At 39.1% G+C, this 23,942-nt stretch overlaps 2 protein-coding genes across 4 annotated transcripts; one reads left to right on the forward strand and one right to left on the reverse strand.

The window, feature by feature from the left end:
- On the forward strand, positions 1 to 1,355 carry sfr1 (SWI5-dependent homologous recombination repair protein 1). The gene is made up of 3 exons (XM_030442009.1): positions 1 to 417; positions 566 to 925; positions 1,022 to 1,355. The coding sequence occupies exons 1-3, from the start codon at positions 322 to 324 to the stop codon at positions 1,208 to 1,210; spliced, it is 645 nt and encodes a 214-aa protein (XP_030297869.1). The 5' UTR covers positions 1 to 321; the 3' UTR covers positions 1,211 to 1,355.
- cfap43 (cilia and flagella associated protein 43) lies at positions 1,238 to 23,933 on the reverse strand. Of its 3 annotated transcripts, none has more exons than XM_030442006.1 (38): positions 23,795 to 23,933; positions 23,310 to 23,563; positions 20,284 to 20,380; positions 20,006 to 20,173; positions 19,760 to 19,910; positions 19,442 to 19,586; positions 19,250 to 19,332; positions 18,961 to 19,092; positions 18,720 to 18,836; positions 18,533 to 18,610; positions 17,835 to 17,983; positions 17,513 to 17,616; positions 17,133 to 17,282; positions 15,387 to 15,547; positions 15,101 to 15,259; positions 14,868 to 14,998; positions 13,055 to 13,220; positions 12,427 to 12,537; positions 11,312 to 11,389; positions 10,334 to 10,459; positions 10,146 to 10,250; positions 9,949 to 10,065; positions 9,256 to 9,447; positions 8,843 to 9,049; positions 8,568 to 8,654; positions 8,256 to 8,336; positions 7,383 to 7,511; positions 7,164 to 7,283; positions 6,165 to 6,272; positions 5,844 to 5,933; positions 5,674 to 5,762; positions 5,335 to 5,545; positions 4,577 to 4,689; positions 4,263 to 4,422; positions 3,977 to 4,141; positions 2,825 to 2,905; positions 1,630 to 1,783; positions 1,238 to 1,540 (listed from the first exon to the last, which is right to left on the reverse strand). In XM_030442006.1, the coding sequence occupies exons 1-38, from the start codon at positions 23,821 to 23,823 to the stop codon at positions 1,365 to 1,367; spliced, it is 4,974 nt and encodes a 1,657-aa protein (XP_030297866.1). In that variant the 5' UTR covers positions 23,824 to 23,933; the 3' UTR covers positions 1,238 to 1,364. The 3 variants fall into 3 exon arrangements, with proteins under 3 accessions (XP_030297866.1, XP_030297865.1, XP_030297864.1); XM_030442005.1 differs by having other exon boundaries at positions 5,844 to 5,930; positions 9,256 to 9,450; XM_030442004.1 differs by having other exon boundaries at positions 9,256 to 9,450.
- Positions 23,934 to 23,942: the final 9 nt, after the last annotated feature.

Here is a 23,942-nt window from a genome sequence, read left to right on the forward strand (position 1 = left end):
CTGTCCAATCGCTGCCTTTGGAGGTTTTCTTGAGCCGCAAAAATCAGGAAAAACAGACATGTGTGTTATCGCCTCGAGTTTCATGTTTAAGTCCACATTTTGGGCAGATTCAGTTTGTTTCTCGCTAGTTTAAACTGTAAAAGTGTTCGTCTACACGCACTCTGACGTGCTGTTGTTAGTTGTTTGTTTTTTGAAAGGAGTTCGTCGTGTTTGTTGAGGAGAAGCGAACGTTAATACTCGTTAGGCTGTTTTAGCTCTGACGTTACTGTATCTACAGCAAAAAACAACGTCAGTTCACATGAGTTAGAGAAAGTTTCACCCATGGAGATCACTCCTAAAGCGGGTAAAGTAAAAAGAGAGTATTCTTCACCTTGTGATTCAGTGGAGTCAAGCCCCTGTGAATTCAAACAGGGAAAGGTAGGTTTAAGTCTATTTTTGTGTGAAGGTAGCCACGACAAAGTGATCTTAAGTTATGTCAGATTAAAGAAACATTATCTAATATGTACTCTTAGTCACCAGTTGAGTAACTGTTTGCTCCATCATTCCTTCTTTGTCCTCTCCACAGCATCATCAGCAGCTGAGTTCCTCTCTGAAGGAGAGGTTGAAGAGATCAAGGCGCTCCTTCACCTCGCCCCTCTCTGTGGCCAAACGCCTTTGTGTTGATGATGATGAGGAGAATGATGGCCAACAAGTTTCAGCAGATTCCCGTCAGACGGTTAATAATCCACCACTGATCATCCCCAGTGTAGATGTAAACAGAGATGAGGCGAGAGCAGGGAGTGAAAGGTTTTCTGGAGCCATTCCCAAACCAACACATCCTCCTTCAAAAGACTTTGCACAACAACAAGACACACTGAAGAAGGAGGTTAAAGACAAGATGGAGACTGTGCGGAGGCTCAAGATGGTTCAAATGTACAGAGGCAAGGTATCAGCTACATTTTGATTTGTCTGGGTTGCTCCTAACATGATTGCCTCTGTTTCACTAGACTTGAAGTGACACATTGTCTGTCTCTTTCCCTAGAATGATTTAACAGAGCTCCAAGCATTGATCGACAAGTGGCGGAGTTGTGCTCAGTCAGCGCTGTATGAGCTCCAGTCAGAAGTCCCAGTAGATGGAAGAAAGGCCAGCCTGTCCGAGCTTATTGATCTCTTTGGTCTGGATGATGGCATTCTGCACTTTGACCGCACGGACGAGGACTTTACTAACTGATAAATTTACTTTAAAACACAAAGGACATTTAAGTTCATAAAAGTTCAATCAGTTTTATTTGATGCTGCTGCACCGTTTTTGTTCACAGCACGAGTTGTACATTTCATGTAAAGTGTAAATAAAATCTTGTTAACTGTTAAAAACACAGCTTTGCTCAGATGTGTTTCAGCTTATCAAGTGAAGGAAAGCTGCGGATCCTCAGACGCTGGACCTCAGCCCAGAGGTCAGCCAGCTCTTCTGCCTGTGCTCTGGCAATGTCCTCCAGCTTTCTCCTCTGGAGGATTTCCTGGTATCGCTCCTCTGTTGTAGCCGCCTGATTTTCCTCTAAAGCTAAACACCCAAAAAAAACACATTATCTGTCAGAACAGGCTCTGAAATCTACAGTGTGTTTCATTAGAGCTGAAATTAGTTTTAATTACCTGTTGCTTCATAGATGTGTCTCCTCTCTGCCACAGTCACCTGTATATCAGGTAACTGCTGCTCTACTATTGCGTTCTTCTCTGCTTTCTTCGCCGCCTGCCTGTTGAGCTGTTCGATCTTTTTTATGCGATGCTCCACACTCTGTTGATGAATCTAAAAATATTTGATAGTGTGTATAATGACTTAAAGCACCAAAAACAACTGAACAGCAATGTCTCTTTCTGGAAATCATGTCCCAGGTTACTTAAGATAATCCACAGACTGTTTTGTGAGCATTTTCATGTAGGAACTATTTTCTTTCTACCGAACTAAACCAAATCACAGTGGACAAGGAAACATGCATCTACTAATGGACAAAAGGCTCTTGCTCGTGGCAGCGATGGATGTAAGCATTCGTGGCATCTTCCTCAGCTGAGCTTTAATGATAGTTGGCTAAGTTATCCAGCCTCTCCCTCATGAGTAGATGTACACTTCCTTCTGCACAGTGATTCAGTGGGTGTAGTTCAGAACAAAGAAAACGGCTCCTGTGGACTCTTTGAAAAATAACAGCTTCAACAGCCCTTTTATCCTGCCACAACTACCTACTACTCACTGAGCAGAGTTTTTAGTACTTAGCCCAACAAAAACATTCTTCCTGTGATACATAATATTAATATAATTAATATAATTGTGATATTAATATAATTACATGTAAATGTAAAAGAGATTAGAAAAGCAATTAGATTTAGAAGAAAATATCAAGTTGGTCTGCTTTCCTTCAAAACCCCTCAAACATCTGTGACATTTTTTCTCACTTTTATTTGAAAACAAACCACACGTGCACGGCACGTTTCTCTGCATGTGCGCATGAGAAGTTGCCAGGATCATGGAGGAAGTAATGCTGTGGTCCACCAGGAAGGCGGAGTTGGATAGCGTGTGTGCCCAGCGCAAAATGGATGAGACACAAGAGATGAACATACTGTGGGCCACTGACATCAGAATGCCATCTTATTTGCCAATAGGCCAATGTCAGTCAACAAGGCACTGATGTTAGGCTGATTAAACAGTGCATCCTTAATTTCTACATGAAACGGTCTGTGGATTGTCATGAGTATTATATATCAAAGAGAAAGCAGGCATCTTTACTCTGATAAATAGCACTACAGTTTAGAAGAAAAATAAATGTCTTTGATCGCATTGTTAGTTTTCTATTACCTTTTCCTGGAAAGCTCTACTTTTCCTCAGAAGGGAAGCCTGCTTGGACATGCTGCATTCTCGATCTGCCCTGTGGAGGAACTGCAAAAAAAAAGTGAAAAACAAAAACAATTAAAAAATCAGAACAGATAGAGCAGCAAGATCAAGTCTCCTACAGTGGTTTTCTATCTAAGTGTCAACTTGTTTGATGAAAGATTTCACAAACAGTCATGGCAAAAACGCTTCATCATAAAATGTCCCCAGGATGGATTTGTTTAGATTCAAGGTTTTTCTCCCTCAAGGTCTCAGGGGGGCCTAAACAATCACAGGAAGCTGAGTGCCACGCCTCGGCAGAGCTACCTGGACCTTGTGCCAGAGGAAACTGGCACTGAGGCCTGGAAACAAGTTTTGTTTTATGCTGTACTCATCCACTTTTTGAAAATAAGGTGATGGATGACTCATTTGATCTACATGTTTTCTTTCATTGCTCAACCATCACCTCTGTGTTATTTTTTACATGGCTAACTTGTGAAATACCTTGTGTTTCTTTTTCTGTGTGAAGGGGTTAATGATTGCAAGCACGAGCAAAGTATGTTCTTGTCAAGTTTTATGGTCTGTGTTTAATTAAACTGCATGTTGGCGCCTTGGATTGACATTTCCTGCCAAGTGAAGCAAATGAGCTTTTTTGTTTTTCCCAGAATTTTAATCATTGTGTCAAGAAGGACGAAATATTCACATAGAAATAAAGACAAAATTAGTCTTTACCTGTTTCATGAAAAAATGGGGTGGGGTGTTCGTATGAAAAGGGTGTGTGTGTGTCCGCGATCATAAAAGATGATCCATCTGTACTCTGGGATGGTAACAATTTTCTGCTCGCAAAACATCTGACAGCGCCAAAACAGAAATACCTGCCGTCATATCAGCGACTGAGGTTTGGCCAAAAATGTGAACAGGGTTTAAGTTTCGTCCCAAACATTGAGATTTCAGGGATATTACAAGCAGATGTTGAACTTTTGACATGTAATTGCCATGTCGGAATTATGTACAGAGTCAAATCTGGTTACTATCTGGTAGCATCATTGCTCAGAACGTGTTATTTAGTGGTTTTTATCCAGTATTAGAGCTAAAATTAAATGCAGAGTTCAGGTGTTTTAGTATCCTGATTACACTCACATCCTGTTGCTCTTCTGACAGTCGTAACATCTGGATGTCCCTCGCCTTGTTGTTGAGGTCCTCTATCAACATCCCCAACTTCTTGTGCTCCCACTGCAGCTGGATGATGCCCTTACGGAAGTCTTTGCGCTCCACCATGGAGGCGATCTTCTGCTCTCCAATTTCCTGAACGTATCGGTAATTATTGTTTTATAAACACGGACATCTTCATAACGGGTTTGTTACGTCCTTGTTTTTAAGAATCTGAAATTAAAGTGTCTGTGTGGTTGTGTTTGTGTAGGCTGACCCTGATGCTGTTGTTCAGATCCTCCACCACACTCCTGTGGAGAAGTACGGAGTCAGTGTAGTCAGGAGTCAGGTCTGTGGTCGACACCTCCAGCTGGCCCTGTTTGAGTACGAACTGGACTAGTATGTCCGTCAGGAAATGATTCTTCTCCTTATGCAAACTAGGAGAGAACAGGACAAGGAAAATGTTAATTCGCTTTTACTATATTACCTATGATTATTGTTACAGTGAAAGCGACTGATTTTGTTGGCTTCCGTTCCGTGTCATCGTGTCATCCCTACTGTCATATGTAATGTGCAACATCACAATCATACCTCTGAAGTTCATCAGAGATATTTTTAATTTCCTGTTGAGCAGTCCTTTCCTCCTCTTTCCTCCGCTGCAGGAATGCCTGCATCTCAGCGAGAGTCAAAGCTTTCACTTTTACCTGCAGACGATGGGTCAAACAATGAGCGGACAACTAGCCACAAGAAACAAACAATCATTGGGAAAATCTTCTTGTGAAAAAAGTTAAAATATTTGTTTTTTTCCAAATGCAGTGGAGAAGCTACATCTATAAATTGGAGGGTTGTGTATAAGTGTGATTAGAAAGATTGAAGTTTGTAAATAGACTATAAAATATTGTGTTAATTGTATATATCCAGCGTGAAAACCTCTGCACTGTATGTGCTTCAGTGAAACAATGTCTGTTTTCAATCTTTGAAGGTGCTCTGTTGAACTTTCTGTGTTGTTCTGGAAACCAGTAGTTTATGTTAGCAGGCTAAATTTCTAAACTAACGTTAGCTACTGTTGCTCTTTGTTAATAGTGGAGAGAGGCTCTGAGATGAGGCACTTGATAATGCGTAGTCCACAGAGTCCTTTGCAAAGAAATCCCAGTCCAGCAGTATTAAACAAACGTAAATAAATCATCCACAAGCTTGTAGAGGCAACTGAAAGAGACTGTGAAGGTCTCATTTTTCACGTCACGTTACAGTCTGCTCACATATGGCCATTAAAATAAGTTAATAATAGATGTCTATCACTACAAATTGTCACATAGAGCCCCTTCACCCGGTCTGTGTCTTTAATTTACCTTGTGCTCACTCTCTACTTTTGTTTTGCGGACAAAGCAAAAGTTCTCCCAGATGGATGGGTTCAAGCCTTCTGGCATATTCTGCGGAGCATCCAGTTCCTCCATCGCCTTCAGCATGTTACTTAACGCATCAGGAGCTAGAGAACCGCACAGACGCTGCTCTTTTAAAGGGTTGGAGTTGTGGTCGGACTGGGTCCTTATCTTTTGAACCCTGATGCACACAAAGAGACGAAGAGAGTGCGCTGCAACTGTTCAATCATGTAGAATTATGATGTGGTTATCAAATCATGTAACTTTCAGCACAACTGCATCATGTTCGTAACTAAATGTATTACAAACCTGGGTCTACGCTTGAATAATTTGTATAGCTGATCGACCGCATTGCTCGGTAAATCAAGGAACTCCTTCCTGAATTCTTTGTCCAAAACCTTTGGATAGATGGATTGATATTATATTATAAACGTGCTCTTACAGTCACAATGATTTCATTATTCTACCAGCTGGCTTACTCTGTCTTCAGCTACAGTGCTGTCATAGTTCTCTTGAAACAACTCAACTTCTTCTTCGTGTCTCCTCACCTCTTCCCCAATTTTGTCCTGCTGAAGAAATATATGTCAGTAAGGCATATAAGCAGCATGTATGTGAAATTGTGACAGTTTTGAAGCATGAACAAATTAGCATGCCGCACAGGTTGGCTCTTGCAAAAAACACGCCCGAGGGATTAGCAGCTCTTCATAGATTTTGGAAGAACACCATCCACTCACAAATAACAGAATCTGAAGCTGGCAGTCATAAATTCCTTCAGCATTACTGTGTTCACATTTTCTGACCTTGTGTGCCATCGTTTTTTCAAGTTTGTACTTGAGCTCCATCTCTCGATTTTTCATCTCCTCTCTTATCTGAACTGCATACACCAGATACGTAATCTTGAGCTCTTCCTGTTAAATACAAAAATGACACTAAACACCGTTTTCAAAGGTGTCATGCACACCAGATGTCATATGTCATAATTATCTCAAGGAGGAAACCACAAGAGAAGAAAGGGCCCTTCATCTTGAGTGAGGAACATGAGGAAAGTGAGGGGGGGTCAATGTCTTTCCTGAGTGATCTGATCACACATGGACAGCTCTAGGTGTGAGCACCTTTCAAGACGCATTGAGATCCAATATACACATTTGGAGGTGGTCTGGGCAGCATATGACTACATTCTTTAAGCAGTGTGTACGCACATGTGTCCTTAGCCACACTGACATTGACTCACTTCTTAACTGACGCCCTCCACTAAACAAGAAGAAGCCACAAAAACAGGCAGCATGCATTACAGACTGGCTAATTTCCAAGTGGTTCGCTGTACCATAAATTACATGTCTTTGCTCTCTTCACTTGTCGAAGTCAGCAGCAGATGTCTGCAAACACACTGTTTCAACTAAGTATTGAACTGGTGATGGCAATATTACCAGACTCCCTTACAATTAACGTGATTTTAAGAGTTGTTGTGTGAAAAGAAACCGGACAGCTTCGTGAAAACATTTTTGACAGATTCTTAATCATTCATCTCGTAAATCTGCAATACATCAAGTTGTTTCTTTCCTTGTAAAAACTGTTCGTTTGTTGCTGTGTTTGTGTCTAAAGTGGATCTCACCCCCAAAATATAGCATTTACAAGAAAATTATGAGAGGAGACAAAAGAGTTTAATTGTTGGGTTTGGGTCAAAGCTGTTAAAAAGTGATTGGATCACTCAGGACGGATGTTAATACCACGTCTGATAAAGAGTTCAACCACAAGTCACTTCATGCACTGCAGGTGTGTGTGTGCTTGTGTTGGCTCACCTGATATATCGCCATTTCACATTTCACTTTCTTCTCAAAAAGCTTTCTCAAAGTTTCATCAAACCTTTGGGTTGCCTCCCTAGTGGATGCCTGCAGGTTTTTCATTTCACATTCCAGTGACTGCAATTACAGAGTTAATGAGTTGACTCACATTGATCACTGATCACAAGTTCTGATCATATTTCTGATCCTAGAAAAGAACTGTGAATGCTGTAATACCTTTCTGTATTTCTCCTTCTCCAAACTCAGGTCTTTGGATTTCTTTTCATACTCTTTGAAGACTTTCTTCTCCTCCTCAGTCCAGTGGATGTCAGGTTTGGTCAAAACAAACTCAGGCGGAGGTATTTCCTGTGGAGTCAATTCAATAGAAACTATGTGCCCTTCATGCTTATTGGTCTAATTCAACTGACACTGAATAGAAAAGAATTTAAGTTAAAAAAAAACATAATTTGCCAAAATTTAGAGAATTAGAGGCTACAGTTAGATGTAGCATTTTGTTTACGTCATAGGAAGTGATGGCAGGAGGCAGGGAAGAGTTTTCTTTCGTTCTTTGATCTGATTATATAATAAATTAACATCTAATAATGAAAAACTTAATTTACATTAGAGAAGTGACCAACTTTTATATATTTTCACAGCTCCAGGACAGGTTCTCTTTTATTTCAACAGTCCACAGCCCAAAGATATTCAGTTTACTATCACATGTGACGAAGAAACTCATTAAATCTTCACATTCAAGTTGAGAGGCTGAAATGATAGGTTCTTGCTTAAAAAATGACCTAATACGTTTTCAAAAGAGTTATCTCATTAATCCATTAATTGTTACAGGTATAATTCACAGTATTTTTCTATTTTGCTGACGGCTTTAAGGGTGCTGATTTACTAAAGATAAACTTCACCACTTCCCTGACAGACCTTTATATTAGCCGGGTTTCAACATGAAACTGACATAGAAGATAATGCTATCTGCAAATCAAAGTGTCTAAAAAATGTCATTTCATATTGATCAAATATGTGAGTAGACATTTCACAGGACACTTGGTATATTACTTTGTACAAAATAATATATCTGGGATTAGTTCATTGGCCCACCACTTTCAAGATGTCCTCCCGTTTCACTTCTAGCACTCCGTCCATCATGTCACCGAGAGCTCTGTCGATAAGGTTATCACCCTAACAGAGAAAGACCTCATTAATGACAGAACTGAACATCTATTTACGACTTGCTATATCTACTTTATAGACATATAAGACAGCAATGTATTTAATTTCATTGTGGCAAAGGACTGTTACATGTATGCTTACTTTCGTCATCAGTTGCAGTTTTTTGTATATGGAAGTATTTGAAGAATTTGTAAATAGCGACAAACAGAAAACAAAAACACATTTGTTATGGCAGCATACCTTGGCAGCCAAACGTCTTTGCTCTTCCAACTTCTTCCTCTCCTCCTCCTTTTTCTGCTCTGGGGTGAGGAATCTTTCTGCTTTTATCTAGAGTAGGACAAAGGTGCATTATCTCTCTGGTGAGGTGTGAAAAAACCTCTTCGACAAAGACAATTACACACAATTTCGCATTTCACAAAAGAAACAGACAAACCACAGAGCAGTTCAGGATGTTTGTTGAACTTTCTGTGAACTTTTGTCAACAGTTTTAAATGTTTGATGAGGAGGTCAGTCACCTCAGAGTCGTCTACAGAGAGCAGCCTCTCTGGCTGCTCGCTGTCGGTAAGGCAGGGCTCCCACAGCTCCTCGTTCATGTCCAGCTCCAGCATGATCGCCCTGCTGTGCCTGTTCCTCTCCCTCGCACGGTTCAGCTCCTGCACCTTCTGCCTGTGCACGGCCTCAAATTCGGCATTGAAAGCTGTCTTGATGCGATAAATCACATCCTGCATTCGGAGTCGGGTGAAATTCAGGAAAGAAAAAATACTAGTTATGATCAGTTCTTATAAATACCTTATTTTATGCGCTCTTTATTTCACTTTCTTTGTTTTAGTTAGTGTTACGGGCACTGTTTTGGAAAAGTACTGTATGATATAAAGGCATCATTGTCACACTTTTGCTGAGCTCAAGCAGTTTTTGAGCAGGTTCCCACCTGTAGCAGAATTATCTGGTTGATCCTTTGTTCTGTGGTTTGCAGGCTGAACTGACTGTAGATGTGGGGATTTGAATATCCTAACTCAGCGGAGAAACTTCCCGTCACGGCAGAACTCTTCGCCTCATGGCCTTCCTTCCCCTGCTCTTCCTCCTTTGCGATGATTGTGTTGGAATCTTTATTTAAGTTGCCCTGCTGCAGTTTAAAGGTGGAGACGACACTTTGAATTAGAGAGAATCTGTGGCCGTGAAATTACAAACTTCATCCCAGTGAAGATAGCTATCATATCAACTTTCTTTCAGCCACACGACCATAAATCTAGAGGAGTTTCAACACTGTTGGATTGGCAAGTGTTCAAGCATTTAAAAAAGTTACAACCTTGAAGGGTCACAGATAGGACTGTGATTCAAAGCGTCAAATTATTTCCCAGCTGCAAACCTGTTTTGACTTGAGTGGTTTTGCCATAAAATGTATTCCCAGAGTGTAAAAACCCACACACTTAACACAGACTTAAGAAAATGTAGAACTTTTGATGCTGTAACTTTGCATGCTGCCTTTTCTGTTTTAAATTAAACATATTGAGCAACATATCACCAAACTCATACTAACTCGTCACATGTGCTCCTCTTTGCAGTGCTCACAAGAATCTAAACCACAGATTGTTCAGGCCTGTTTTGGACCAATTTTGCTTACGGTGCAAGCAGCCTCTTCTAACTCCCTCAGATTCTGAATCCTGTGAAGGACCTCCATCTCTTTCTCCGTTCGCTCCTTCAGTGGATAGTTCTTCACCTCATGCTCAGAGTGAAAGGCCTGGGGGAGACAGCAAGAAGTGATTTAAAACTCTTACACACTGGGATTATTAAGAAATATAACACTTAAAGCCATTTTACCTTCACAGTCCTGCCTTTGACCTTCATAGTATCCCAGCATTCGCTCTTCAGGACATCACGGAGGTAACATTTGGCCAAATTCTCCAACTCAAACTCATTTCTCACCTACAATGACAGTGACTGCATTAAGAATCCCTGTAATCATGACCTCAAAGCAAAATTACCGCCCATGTTTGTGTGTGATTTACCCGAACAACTTCCTGCTCCACCATGGCCTCCAGTCTCCCCTGCTCCTCAACATCCAGGTTGAACTCACGTTGTTCCAGACGCTCGATATCTGGGAGGATTTCGTTTTCGCGCATCATCTCTTGAATCTTACAAAACAGAAAACACAATTAAATCGTCAGATTGTTGCTTTGACAACATTTTTTGTTTGTTTGTTTTTTTGTTCTGGGGACCCTATTTTCCTCCGAGAACAGCTTGTTTATTCAGTTACCTCATTAAAATGAAACTGAGTTCAGATTTGCTCTCCAAAACTCTACAACACCAAGTGTCTTTTTAAATAAAACTTCTTTGTTGAAGCTCTGTATACTAATTTAATGATAAGTTTAAACAAAGGTAAAATAAGAAAATAAATTAAAATAAGATGTACATTTGAATCACTTTAAATTCAATGTTGACTTAAGTACGAATATATGCAAGCCCAAAGGCGGCCATTTTTTTTTTTTACTCTGATGAGGGCCTCATTTGCTGAAACACATTGGTATGAATTTACTTACGATTCAATAGCCATTAGATATTAAAGGCTTTTAAACTCATCAACCTCTTGAGAGCCTCAGATTTCCTCTTTGTTCTATTTTATTCATTAGCTTTTGGGTGCTCATTTATTTTGTGTGTATGTGTTGCCCTGGATAGTGAGCTGCTGCATATAATTACAGGGATAAGTCTCATTTAATTGAAGAGCACTTACCAAAAATTTTTAACAGCACAGTATTTGTGCTTACATGCAGTGAGGGGTTTTGTTTTGTCAGCAAGCTCTGCATTTACTGTGCTAAGTTTTTTCTTGCACAAGAATGAATAAATATCCTCTTAAGTAAGGACTAAAACAAATACGTAGGTTGAGGAGAAGGGACTCCTGATGGAAACTAGCCGTTCAGCTAACTTGGGTGCAATTACAGTTGTTTAAATGTTGATTAATGAACAAACTGATGGTCAAACTCACTTACAGTGTCACGTAACTCTTTGACTGTTTTTCTCAGGTTTTTCTTTGTCTCAGAGTATCGCTCATTGTCTTCTTTTAGAACCTGTTTAAGTTAAAAAGATTAAAAACAAATGAAAAATTAAGTCAGAAAACAAATATAAAGAATATAAACATACCAAAACAATAGTTGCACACACGACATATCAAAAAGGATTCGTTTTAACAGAGTTATATCAGAGGATATAAACCATTTCTGGGCACGGAAGTCCACCCTGTACCTCCGCCCTGATCGTGACAACTCATATTCACCATAGAGAGGGTGTGATACATTGCTAAGGATCGTCCGTCCTTTTCTGCCTACTGGGTCTCACAAGGTAGTGAAATACTGTGGTGTTGTTGACCCACAATCTTGCTAGACATATTTTCAATCTTACTGAGTTTGTTCTTGTAAAGAACCAGGCGATGAAGCAGAAATTCACGAGACTCTCTTCGAATGAACAAAATCCATTAAAGTATTGATTTGATTAGAATTAGTTTGTGCTATGTCAGCTTCACAATAAACACACCTTCGGGCAGTAAATTAAAGTAAATGCCAAAAATCCTGTTAATTATAATACATTTCACAACATACATTTCATCACTCAACCTGATGCAGCTTGATTTAAAGAGAAGTCCTCACATGACCGCGGTGAGTCAGAGTAGAAAGCATGTCGTAGCATAAAAGCAGACTGGAAAGTGCCTCGGCCCCTTTCCTATGATTGATTTTCAATGAGCGTAGAACCCATTATTCAAAGACTGCCACACCTTCAGTATCAAAGAATTGTTATCAAGAAGCTTTGTCAGGTAACAAAGTACTTTCTTTTTTTTTTTCTTTTTACAAATGCTTATCATCTTCATATTTCTTTGCTGCTTGCTAATTGGTTGTTTTTCCTCACTCACTACATGACGATAAATCAAGCTGCTGCTCAGAGAAACTGAGTGCCAACAAAAACACAGCAAGATATCACACACAGGTGCAAAGGGTACTGTCGTAACCCTCCACCTGCAACGGCGTAGAGACATGACAGAGGTATCTAAACATAGTTAACATTGTTAACATTATGCCACCACCGCAAATATCATGGTATCTTAGTCACTAACCGCCTCTCGCCTGCTTTCCAGCCAGGTGGGGTGTGAAGGTGGAGCAGACAGTAGGCTGTTATAACTCTCATCCTGCTCCGTCACATCCACAGACGCTGCTTCAACACCGACCTGCACATTACAAAATGACAAACATACAGATACATAAAAGCATTTGCTTGAACACATTGCTACAATGTTAATCTAGTTGAGTAACAAACAAGGCCCTTGCATGAAAAATAATTAATAATAATTAAAATAATTTGATTGAGCAATATTCAGACCAGATTTATACCACAGTGCCTGAATGAAAAACACAAAGTTGTTCTTGTATGTTTGAAACAGCTCAGAAACAAACAGTTTTCTTACCAACACTTCACATTTATCCTCATATCATTCAAACTTAATGGGATGTATCACATTTTATCATCCATCATGCTAAATACAGCTGGAAAATATCATCATTATTATATGTTTGTAATAAAATGATTTTGTTGAAACTGTTTTATAGAGGTGTTGAGTCTGATTTTTAATTATTTATGAGGTTATAGTCTTTGATGCTGCTGAATTTGATATTTATCCTGCCTTTTTGGCAGTTAGAACACTCCTAAACAGGATTAACTTACTGCTAATTTAAAATACAGTTTACCTCACTTCCCTCTGATTTTTCAGTTGCAGCTGGAGACCCTTGGCCCCACTCAGGCCAGTCAATAAGGACAGAATTCTCTGTATCGAATATGTTGTTCAACAGATTATCCATAGACTGGCTGTACTGGGTGGCTTTATTCACTTTACCAGCATCCACACCTTTAATCCTGTTTGAAGCCATGAAAACAAAACAAAAACACAATAAGAGAGCAGATAAGTGAATATATTTGTTATGAATAGATCGACCACATGAGAACAGGTGAAATAAGGGACAAAAAAGTTGGGCGTGGTCACGGTGGCAATGAACAGTATCAAACATTCAATTCTCTCCGTAATTTCTTAGTAGCTGTTAGCTGTTATTAATTCATGGCACAACTGTACACAGCTTAAACACACAACAACCATGAGTAATGAAGAAAACTAACTGCTGCAGGGTGACACCAGAAAAGTATTTTGCAACAACCAGAATTTACCCTTTTTATAAGGTTGTAACTGATCAAAACTGTTTTTTAGTCTAATTTTTGGGACAGTTACGACAGGATTCTGGATTTTGGAGAAATGCTTGAAATTCAGGATAGTCCCAGTTTTTTTCAGGACGTCTGATCACCCTATTTATAAAGGAGTGATGATGACCAGTTGATCCATAAATCCCTAAAAATATAGAAATCAACATTTTTACTGTGTGTTTAAATGGAAATAAAGCAACCTGTACAGTAGACAGAATTTTTCCTCTCTCTTATTTTATATTTTTTACCACATACCTAAAATGAGTCAAAACTGTAGAAGAGTGAATTATACATCAGATTTTTTTCAGTAAAATGCAGTCTAACTATTAACAATCACCTCACAGTGAATCTAAGAGAACAACAACCTTAAAGGATAAGGCTGTCTGCATTCTTCCATTGTTTTATTCCCAACAAATCCCATGAAAAGACCAAACTAACAGTAATTAGTTCATCCCTCTGTAATTTCTGCCCTCCCTGCCCCGTCTTTTGCATTCAACACAAAGCCCATTTGTTCCTACTGAAGACATAAATCTTAAAAAAAACAGTCACAAATACATAATTACATTTCTTTCAAAGGGTTTTAAAGTAATTTCATAAAACAGTTGTACGCTGTGCTTTTTTTTATTTAGCAAATGTTACTAAAAACCGGAGTCAAGAGTGTCTTGAGGACAGTTATTTTGATTTCTATGGCATAGAGGAAAAAGCTATTTAAGTCTTTGGCTACACAGATAATATTTTTACTTGTCAATCTATTGTTGGTGTTGGTCTTTTGTAGGATTTGTTGGAGATGTCCAAAATGAAACAGAATATGACCAGCCACTCCTTTAAATTCCCACATCATCAACAAAGCAAGCAGCCAAGAGATTAGACACACAGTGAACCACTAAAAGATGTAAAAAAAAAAAGAAAAAAAGAAAACATTAACACAACAGGGATTTACGATAATAGCAAAGTAGTAACAGCTGAGGAAAAAGAAGAAACATTTTCTAAAGTTCAAAAGAAAAGCATAGAGGAGCCAGCAGATGTGGAATGTGAGTGGGATCTGATTCAGTGTGGAGATTGTGCTGTTAAATTCATTGGATCGTTGTTTTCCTCAAAATTATGACCATGAACACCCCCAGCTTACCACTTTAGTTGTGTTTATTTACTAGTGATCCACAGAGTCGATACAGAGAGAGGGAATACTCTTTTTGAAAACTGGTCTATGTTTACTCAAACTGCAGAAGAGTGACATTACTCCTGCGAGCAACAGTTCCCTCTACTGTTCGCAGTGGTGCACTTTGTAAGACAGGCTGCTTTCTGCTTTACCTGAGATTGGCACACACAAGGGACCCATCGTTAAAGCCAGTTGTGAGGAGCGTCTGGCTGTCTGCAGAGAAGGACACACTCCGAACTCCACCATCACGGCATGAATGACACTGCAGCTCAATATACCGCTCCTGTAGTGGCAGCAAAACCGTTGTTATACACACAACAGACAATGAAAACATGACTCAAATGTTTACAAGAATAAAGTGTAACAAAATAAAATGAGCAGCCACCATGGAAGCAGTTTCTCGGATGCGTAGCAGGCCATCTCGACCCACAGAAGTGAGCCATAACTGGTGAGGAGACAGAACAAGAGAGGCAGGGCCCAGAGGATGACCCCGCACTTCCTGCTCTGGTCTCAGGTGGACCACCAGCTGACTGGAGTCTGTGTCCTGTACATAGAAAAGGATAATGATTTAATGTGTGTTAACACCCAGATTAAATGCATCAATGATATTTCAGGTGAATGAAGACAGAGAATTATGTTTACAAGTATCAGAAACATTAGCAGCAGTAAACCTGAGGGAGCTGAAATCGCTGAAGAGTTTTCTTCTTGTGGCAGTAAGCAAAGACCCCGCTGACTCCCAGGACACAGGATTGAAGTGGATGAGGCACTTCGTATCTGGACACTTTGACGATGTGAGGAGACAGGCAACCATGCCGGTCTACACAGTCTAGACCTGCAGGTCAGAGTCACATAATAAATATTTTCAGTGTTTCATTCACCTTAAAAGATCTTGTGTATAAAATGTTGAAATGGCTGTACCCTCACCACACTTCATGTTTTATAAATTATGATAATCACGAGTCACATCTCCTGTCTCACTGCCTCTTCCTCTCTTTCGGCAGGGTAGTTTGAGGGGGGAGGGAGTAGCAAAACTGCCCAGCAACAACTTTTTACATTTTGAGGAAGTGGTTCAGATGATTAATCGTGGAATGTGTTTGTTGACTTTAGATTTTTCTTTCCCCCCAATTGCTATAACAGCGAGGATTTCCGTGACGGCCCGCCATCACAAAATGTTGCAAGTGAAAACACTGATGGTAAAATGTAAATAAATAAGTCAATAGAAACAGTCAGGCTCCTTTTCATGTTTATGTTCTAAACAATTCCAGGTCTATAGTCATGATTACTGCAGAGCGCCTGCAAATCCTGCATCCACATATCTACAATAATACTGAGGGATTCTTCAGTCAATGGCACCTTTGTTTGTAGAGTAGAAGAGCTGTATCAATTTAAGCATTAGACAATTATACAATTTATCCTCAGACTTTTCTCTGAAGTACTTTCTTGGCCTTCCTTGGCTTACTTCATAGGACAGTGTGTGCAGAGTCTTTCTTTCTTTTACAAAATGATTCAACCTTTTCTGAGAAAATGCATATCATAAAGAACAGTCTTTTTTACTTCTTAAAACATGTCTGGAGTGGCTCTTTAACTATCATGTAGGTAGCACACACTAAAATCATGTTTAATAATCCCATTTAACCTGTGTGGGCACAACTCCCGTCTGACCAAATGTTTCTTTCCTTTTAAAGACCCATCTGTCTCATGGTCTATCTTGTTCAACATAGTTTTCCAGGCAGTATAAAGAGAGCGTGTGTTTCTGTAAACCCCCAGACACTTTTCTTTCTTTTCAACAGTGTAAGTGACGACATGTCTAAACATTTGGATCAAAATGTCCAGTTGAGTACTATTAATGGTTTATGCTAATGTCTGTGGATGGGGTTTTCTCTTTGGAAGCATGTCCACTGTCAAAGCACATCCATGGATGAATGATGAGATTCCCAGAGTTAAAACAAAGAGAACGGAAAGCCAGAAAACTGCAACTTCTTTAGTTGCTGCTTACACATTTTGTAACCGTAGCAAGCCGCAGGCCATTATTACTCAGTTAATTTCTACCGACTAGTACAATCCTTGGCTTTTGGTTTAATCACCTTGTAAATCTCTCCTCACCTGCAGGAGATGATGATTCATTAACTCATTTGGTGCAAGTTGCAAAGTAGATTCTTCACTTCTCCCATGTCTGCAGTGGACCCCCTGAGCTTCTGTCCGAATGTCTTGCTTTAGATCAATATCACCGCATGACCCTATGAATAATTTATTGCATGAGACCCTCAACCTCTTTTATAAAAAGTTATCTCTCTTCTGGCTGTGCAAAAGGTAATTGCATGACAGCCTGTGATTAACAAGGTTAAACAGGTGCCAAAAAAAAAAAAAACAATTAAAAAGAGAATAAGTCATAGATCAATGTATGTCACCAGTGTTACCTGTAAGGTCCCTCTCCGGCAGAGAGAGCATCGTGAGCAGGCTACCATCATGATTTTTGCCCTCCTGTCCAGTGCACAGCACAAGAACTTTCACCTGCTCACAGTCCCTGATGCACTGAGTGGACAGCGACAGAACCGGTCCAGGAACAACTGGAATAGAAGGACAAGAGGATGCGGGTCAGCTTGATCTTTCAATTATTAAACCTGCAAAACTTGTGTTACATTGAGAGTACAGTCATTTTCTGTAAATCCATTGATCAGTTCTAAGGTAAGAAAAATAAAATAAAAATAAAAATGCATTAATATGAACAGCGTTTTGGTTTGTACAGAAGAGCAGCAACAAGTACAGTCAATTTAAACATGTTAAAAAGAGAATCTACCTGTGAATCCTATTACTGAAAACCCCTTTGATGGCTTTGCATCTAGTACATAGATATGTGAATCTGAGGACCCAGTGAGAAGGAAGTGTCCCTCTTGATCAAAACTGTAAAAAGAAGAAAAAAACACAAACACCACATACACAGACATCTGGCATAAACACACTATAAGAAAGCGTAAAACCATTTAATGGGACATTTTAATTTGCTTTCAAGACCATGAGTGGAAGAACAGTTGTTCCCTCAGGGTTTTATGGGGAGAGATAACAAGTGCCTCTACTTCACAAATATATGATGAGATACTACATGGTTGGAGGATACTTGCACTAGGTGATCCACAGAAGCTTGGTAGAGATGAACCTGGTGCACCAGGCGAGGCTGCTGCTCCCTGTTCAGGTCGATAAAGAGGACGTTTCCTGAAACTGTTCCAACAGCTGCATACTGTGCAATAGGACAACAGGCCAGACTTCTCACCTAGACAGACAGTTTTTATTTAAGTCATTTTCAACAACCAATGAGAGACGCATCAATTAGCAGCTGACAATGCTACCAAGCAATTAAAAAACATTCTAGCCCTTGAGACTGCGTTGACAGCATCTCCCCAATTATCCAGACCTCTTCCGCGCTGATCTCCATTTTGTTTATGCTTTGATCATGTGTGCGGGATTATGTTTGAACCCAGCTTCAAAATGTCAAAGTGGTATTCATTTGTGAAGTTTATCTTGCTGGAAAAAACATTAAAGTATCATAAATTTGTGTTTGCCACAGAGCTTATCTTCTGCAATCACTCAAAGTCCAATAGGCTCTTTGTCAAAGAACCAGGCCGATGCCAACTTCTGGGTTAGTTACAAAACTTACATCGTCCCTGCTGCTCCCTACATACAATTGGATTTTTTAAAACCACTTAGTCGTCCCCTGCTGTTCATTAGTAAGAATGCATGTTGGTACCTCTGCATCTTTTTTTATATACAGACAATGGGTTTGACTGATATGTTCTGAATGCTTATATGTTGTCAGTCTGACCTCAGTTTGAAGAGACAGGGACCCGAGGCAAACTCCATCTGTGGACCACAGCTGCAGCTCTCCAGAATCCCTCACTGACTGCAACCAGCATAAACACAGCCATCACAACTCACTTAAAAGACACTGACCTAAATTACACATGCCATCATGAAACGCTGTAATTCTTGAGCAACACATTATGTTTTACCACACAAATTTTCCTGTCAGTGCACGAAAAAGTTGCTGCCACAAAGTTGCCACTGAGCACATCCAGGACCTTGACAATCTTGTCCGAATGGGTTGGGTTCAACATATAGATTTGCCCCTAAAGAAATAAAAGGTTGATATAATTTTCAGATTGTAACATGTATTTGCTCATGTGTAACATGCTATTATTTGATGAAATAACATGTTTGTTGTTTTGGGGTTTTTTTTGTATGAATACTTACTGTATTAGAAGATAAAATTAATGTTTCACGGTCAGGGGAGTTCATCACAGCTGTGACAGACCCTTGTAATTGCCACGTCTGTGTGATGTTGATCTGAGTTTGCTTGATTTGCAGACAGTGCATCACATTCCCCTGTAAAACACAAGGATTTTGAAGAGCTTTTACGTTAGAGTGATTGAGAAATCCTGATAAAAGTGCAACTCATATTATCTATTAGCAGATGAATGCATTAATCTTTTTTACATTTCAAAGGTGTCAAGCAGGAGTTAACGAGTGGATGGGCTTGTACCTTTCCTAAAGCGATCAAACCATTCTTGTGAGGGGTTAAACCTTGAAAGTTGGTCCGTCTGAGCTCGGGGATGGCATCAGCAGCTAAACAAAAGTGACACAAAAATCTATATGAAACAACATAATTACTCCCATTGAGTTTAAAAATATCAACCACAGCCCAGTACTAGTCCCAGTCTGTGTGTTTGTTTACTTGTAGGATTGAAGAGGACTGAGACAGAGAGGCTCTCCGGCTCAACGAGAAGCAGAAAGCCTTCAGCACAGCCCACATAAAGCTCTGATGTGGCTGTCCAGCAGATGGCAGTAGGAGTTACTTTGGCTTTGGTGCAGAGTTTGGTCTGTGTGAACACATGTTGAGTTGTGACAGTTTACACTTTGTCATAGTTTGTGTGCTTGATAAAAAAAACTGTTTTCCTAAAAAACAGACACAGCTGTATCACCAAAACAATCACATTATATGCTGAAAGTGTATTTATTTTGTCGCTGTGTATAAATGACAGTGGGACAATACCACGATGATTTCTGCCATGTCTCCTTTGATCCCTGAAATGGCTGATGGTGGCATTTCTGGACCAAAATATGGCAATTTTTCACTGACAGTATGAGAACTGGCCACCAATCCCTCAACAAAAGTACCATCAGTTGCTGGAAGCTCGATCACACTGCAACGCAAAAAATATTACATTGCAGGTTTAATTTATGTCCATACATCAGTTTAGATTTGAACTACTTGCTTGTGCAGCCAAGTCTGCTTTACCTTGGTTTCAGGACATGAAAGCTGGCACTCTTCTCAATATTCCAGACAGTGAGGGATGTGTTGCCCAAAGCACAAAGCTGGAGCCAATTCAGGGGGTTGAACACCAAAGAAACGACATCTTGCCCGGCCTGTGGTTGTGTACAAATGGGCTCAGTGGTTTCCCAGTTCCTGCATGACACAGTCATGGTTACAGTAACAGAGCTGCCCTGCCTAAATAAGCATAACTGAAACATAGGTGGCACACAATGTAAGGTAGTGTACTGCTTTCAGTGGCTTACCACACTGTTATGGTGTGGTCTGGTAAAGAGGAACAAGAGCCCAAATAAGGACCACCATCACTTAATGTCAGAGATGTGTAATCCAGCTGTGCTGTTCCTAGAAAATAGAATCAGCGGTAACTTTAGTGTTTAGGGTGTGGATGTGTGACAGAAAGAAATTAAAGGGGTTCATTTAAACAAAACAATAAATCTCAGAAGAAAATAACAATGAATCATAGGAAGAAAAAAAAACTGTGGTGGAAGTCATAATATTATACATTTCCATTTTATGTTACTTATATACTTCTACCCCACTTAATTTCAGTGGCATATATCACACTTTTTACTCCATTACATTAATTTGATAACTTTTGTTTCACAGCAAATTCTGATTAATAATACAAATATAATCAACAAGTGAAATAAGATGTCATTAAATACATGTTCAAGATATATATTCAGAGTAATCAAAATTAGCCCCACCTTTACCTAACTGAATATTATACATATTTCTGAGATGGGCTGCACAGTGTGTACTTTAAGTTTATTCTAATGCTAATACTTTTATTACATCTACCAAGGAGCTTGTGTTTTCATCCATGTCTATTTGTTGGTTGCTTGGTTTGTCAGCAGTTACGCAAAACTGAAGTATTTAGGCGGCTGGTATCTATGACAGATTCAGATCCAAATAAAAATCTGGATCAAGGAGATTTAAATATATTTTATTTGATATTGGATTGGGACTGAGTGCCATTCTAGTTTCTATTGTTATACTGTTATCTTTGCACTGTGGTACTCAAGTAAACATCTTAGTACTTCTTCAAAGACTGGATATGACCATAATAAAAATAAAAAATGGGGAAAACAGGTTGCTGATGTTCAGCTGTGACCAGAAACTCCTGGCTGTTGAGTTTCCTGCAGCATCCATCTGCTGCTGCTGAAAATATTGAGCATACATATTGCTTGCTCTGTTGGGTAACCGCTCTGCTGTTTACTGTGTGTACACACACTGATTCAATTCACTGCTAATTGCTTTGTGCCGTTTCTTGGACAGGCTAGTATTTAAGAAATGCCAGAGTTTTTTCATTAGGCTAGAGAGGCTGAATGTATCAATGAAAAATGTTTTGAGTTAAAATCTATTGCTCCATTTAAGAAATAGAAGATATTCTTTTATTTGTAGCAAAATAAACAGTATTTAATATCTTTAACTAATGGTGGTGCTGGTTATCAGCCATAAACACTGCCGAACAAACATCTTTTGTGTCCAGAATCAAATTACTCGGGTCATCGATTCCATCAAGCAGCTGTATAAATGTACCTTTTATTCATATCTGCGCAGTTCACGATTTCTCATGCACCAAACATTATGTTTCTGTGTGTTTGGGTTAATTAGTGGGTAAACAAAATCAAAGAGAAAAGTCCAAAAACAGACAGATTTGTGAATAAGAACTTAGTTTAAACTAACTCCACCTCGAGCAAAGACAACAACAAAATGCTGCTAATTGGCACATTATGGCAGTTAAATAGAAGTTGCCAGGTTGTTGCCATCATATGCATGTCTTCTGCTCTGTCTTGTGCCAACAGTCACATGATAAAAAGATAAACTATTTTTAAAATAGTTTTGTTTGTATTTTTGCATCTGAATTTATGTACAATACAGTTTTGGAAGAAATAAAAGTAATGGAAATAATCAAAATATTACCTCCTCCTTGATTTTATTAATTTCCATTGAATTTAATGCATTTTTTAGTCTAGCACAGCCTACATGGACTCTTCATAGATTCACTGATGACATGCATTTCTGAAAGATGACTAAAATATCTTGAAGTGCTTCTGTCTTATTTACCGATATTATAAGTCACTAATTAGAAATGTACTGTTAGTGTCCCTGCAGTTTTTTTTATCAGGAAAGAACACAATGTCATTTCATTTACTTGTTAAGTGGTATTTTTACATTATGGCATTGCTATATTTACCTAAATACAGGTTGTGAGTACTTCTTCTTCCACTTCAGATGAAAAAAAACCAACATCTACTAATTGGCACATTATGGCAGTTACATAGATTTAGTTCTGAATGCATTGTTTTACATTAGAAAACTAAATTTTACAAGTTGCCAGGTTGTTGCCATCATATGCACTTCTTCCGCTCTGTCTTGTGCCAAGTCACATAGTAAAAAGATAAACAATTTTTTGCAAAGTCATCGTTAGTTTGCAATGTGTCACCTCTCCAGATCAGTACATAAAGCTAACAGCAGATGACATGAGTGTATTAAAAAATAGTTTGTTTGTATTTTTGCATCTGAATTTATGTCTTATTAACCGATATTATAAGTTACTAATTAGAAATGTACTGTTAGTGTTCCTGCAGTCTCTTATCAGGAAAGAACACAATGTCCTTTTTATTTACTTGTTGTGTGGTATTTCTACATTATGGCATTGCTATCTTTACCTAAATACAGGTTTTGTGTACTTATTTTTCCACCTCTGATGAAAAAACAACACTTACTAATTGGCACATTATGGCAGTTACATAGATTTAGTTCTGAATGCATTGTTTTACATTAGAAAACTGACTTTCCAAGTTGCCAGGTTGTTGCCATCATATGCACGTCTTCCGTTTTGTCTTGTGCCAAGTCACATAGTAAAAAGATAAACAATTTTTTGCAAAGTCATCGTTAGTTTACAATGTGTCACCTCTCCAGATCAGTACATGAAGCTAACAGCAGATGACATGAGTGTATTAAAAAATAGTTTATGTTTGTATTTTTGCATCTGAATTTATGTCTTATTAACCGATATTATAAGTTACTTATTAGAAATGTACTGTTAGTGTTCCTGCAGTCTATTATCAGGAAACAACACAATGTCCTTTTGATTCACTTGTTGTGTGGTATTTCTACATTATGGCATTGCTATATTTACCTAAACACAGGTTTTGTGTACTTCTTCCACCTCTGATGAAAAAACAACACCTACTAATTGCCACATTATGGCAGTTAAATCAATTTAGGCCGTTATTTCAGATGGAGGGTTATATGACCTTACCTTTTAATTCACACTTCAACTGAAACTCAGGGAAAATGTATACAAATATAGCTGGGGATAGCTTTCGCTCAGAGAAAGCAAACATCCCATTATTGCCATTGGCTGTCAAAGCTCCAACGCCTCTTCCAGGACTCTGAAGCACACTTTGTGTTTTTGTTTCCAGGTTCAGGAAACACAGATGACTCCCACATGCATAACAAACCGTTGTATCGTCGACAAACTCGATATTCTTGTTTGCAAAGCCTTGTATCCACCTGGGGCGAGCAAAACAAATACATATTATCTACATAGAATTAACGTACATTCACAACAAGGTTACTGTTTTTAACGACCCTCTGAATTTCTCAAGCTATTTCATGTCATGCTAACGACCTGGGGCTCTATACTAGCTTAAATTAGCTAACTGTTGTAATAAAACAGTACTGTTAAGGGCGTATGTGCACATATAGTGTGTAGGAGTAAATATAGTGGTAGGGGCGACGTACCTGACATTAAAACTCCCAATGTCATCCATTTTAAGATAAAAAAATAAACGTACATGCAACAAAATTAGTTATTTCTCCAACACAACAGACAAACGAACGAGTGAACGGACGAGTCGTTGCGTATCCCTGGCAACCAGAGAACTCCGCC

Source organism: Sparus aurata, chromosome 15 (genome assembly GCF_900880675.1).
Source record: "Sparus aurata chromosome 15, fSpaAur1.1, whole genome shotgun sequence".
Lineage (NCBI taxonomy): Eukaryota > Metazoa > Chordata > Actinopteri > Spariformes > Sparidae > Sparus > Sparus aurata.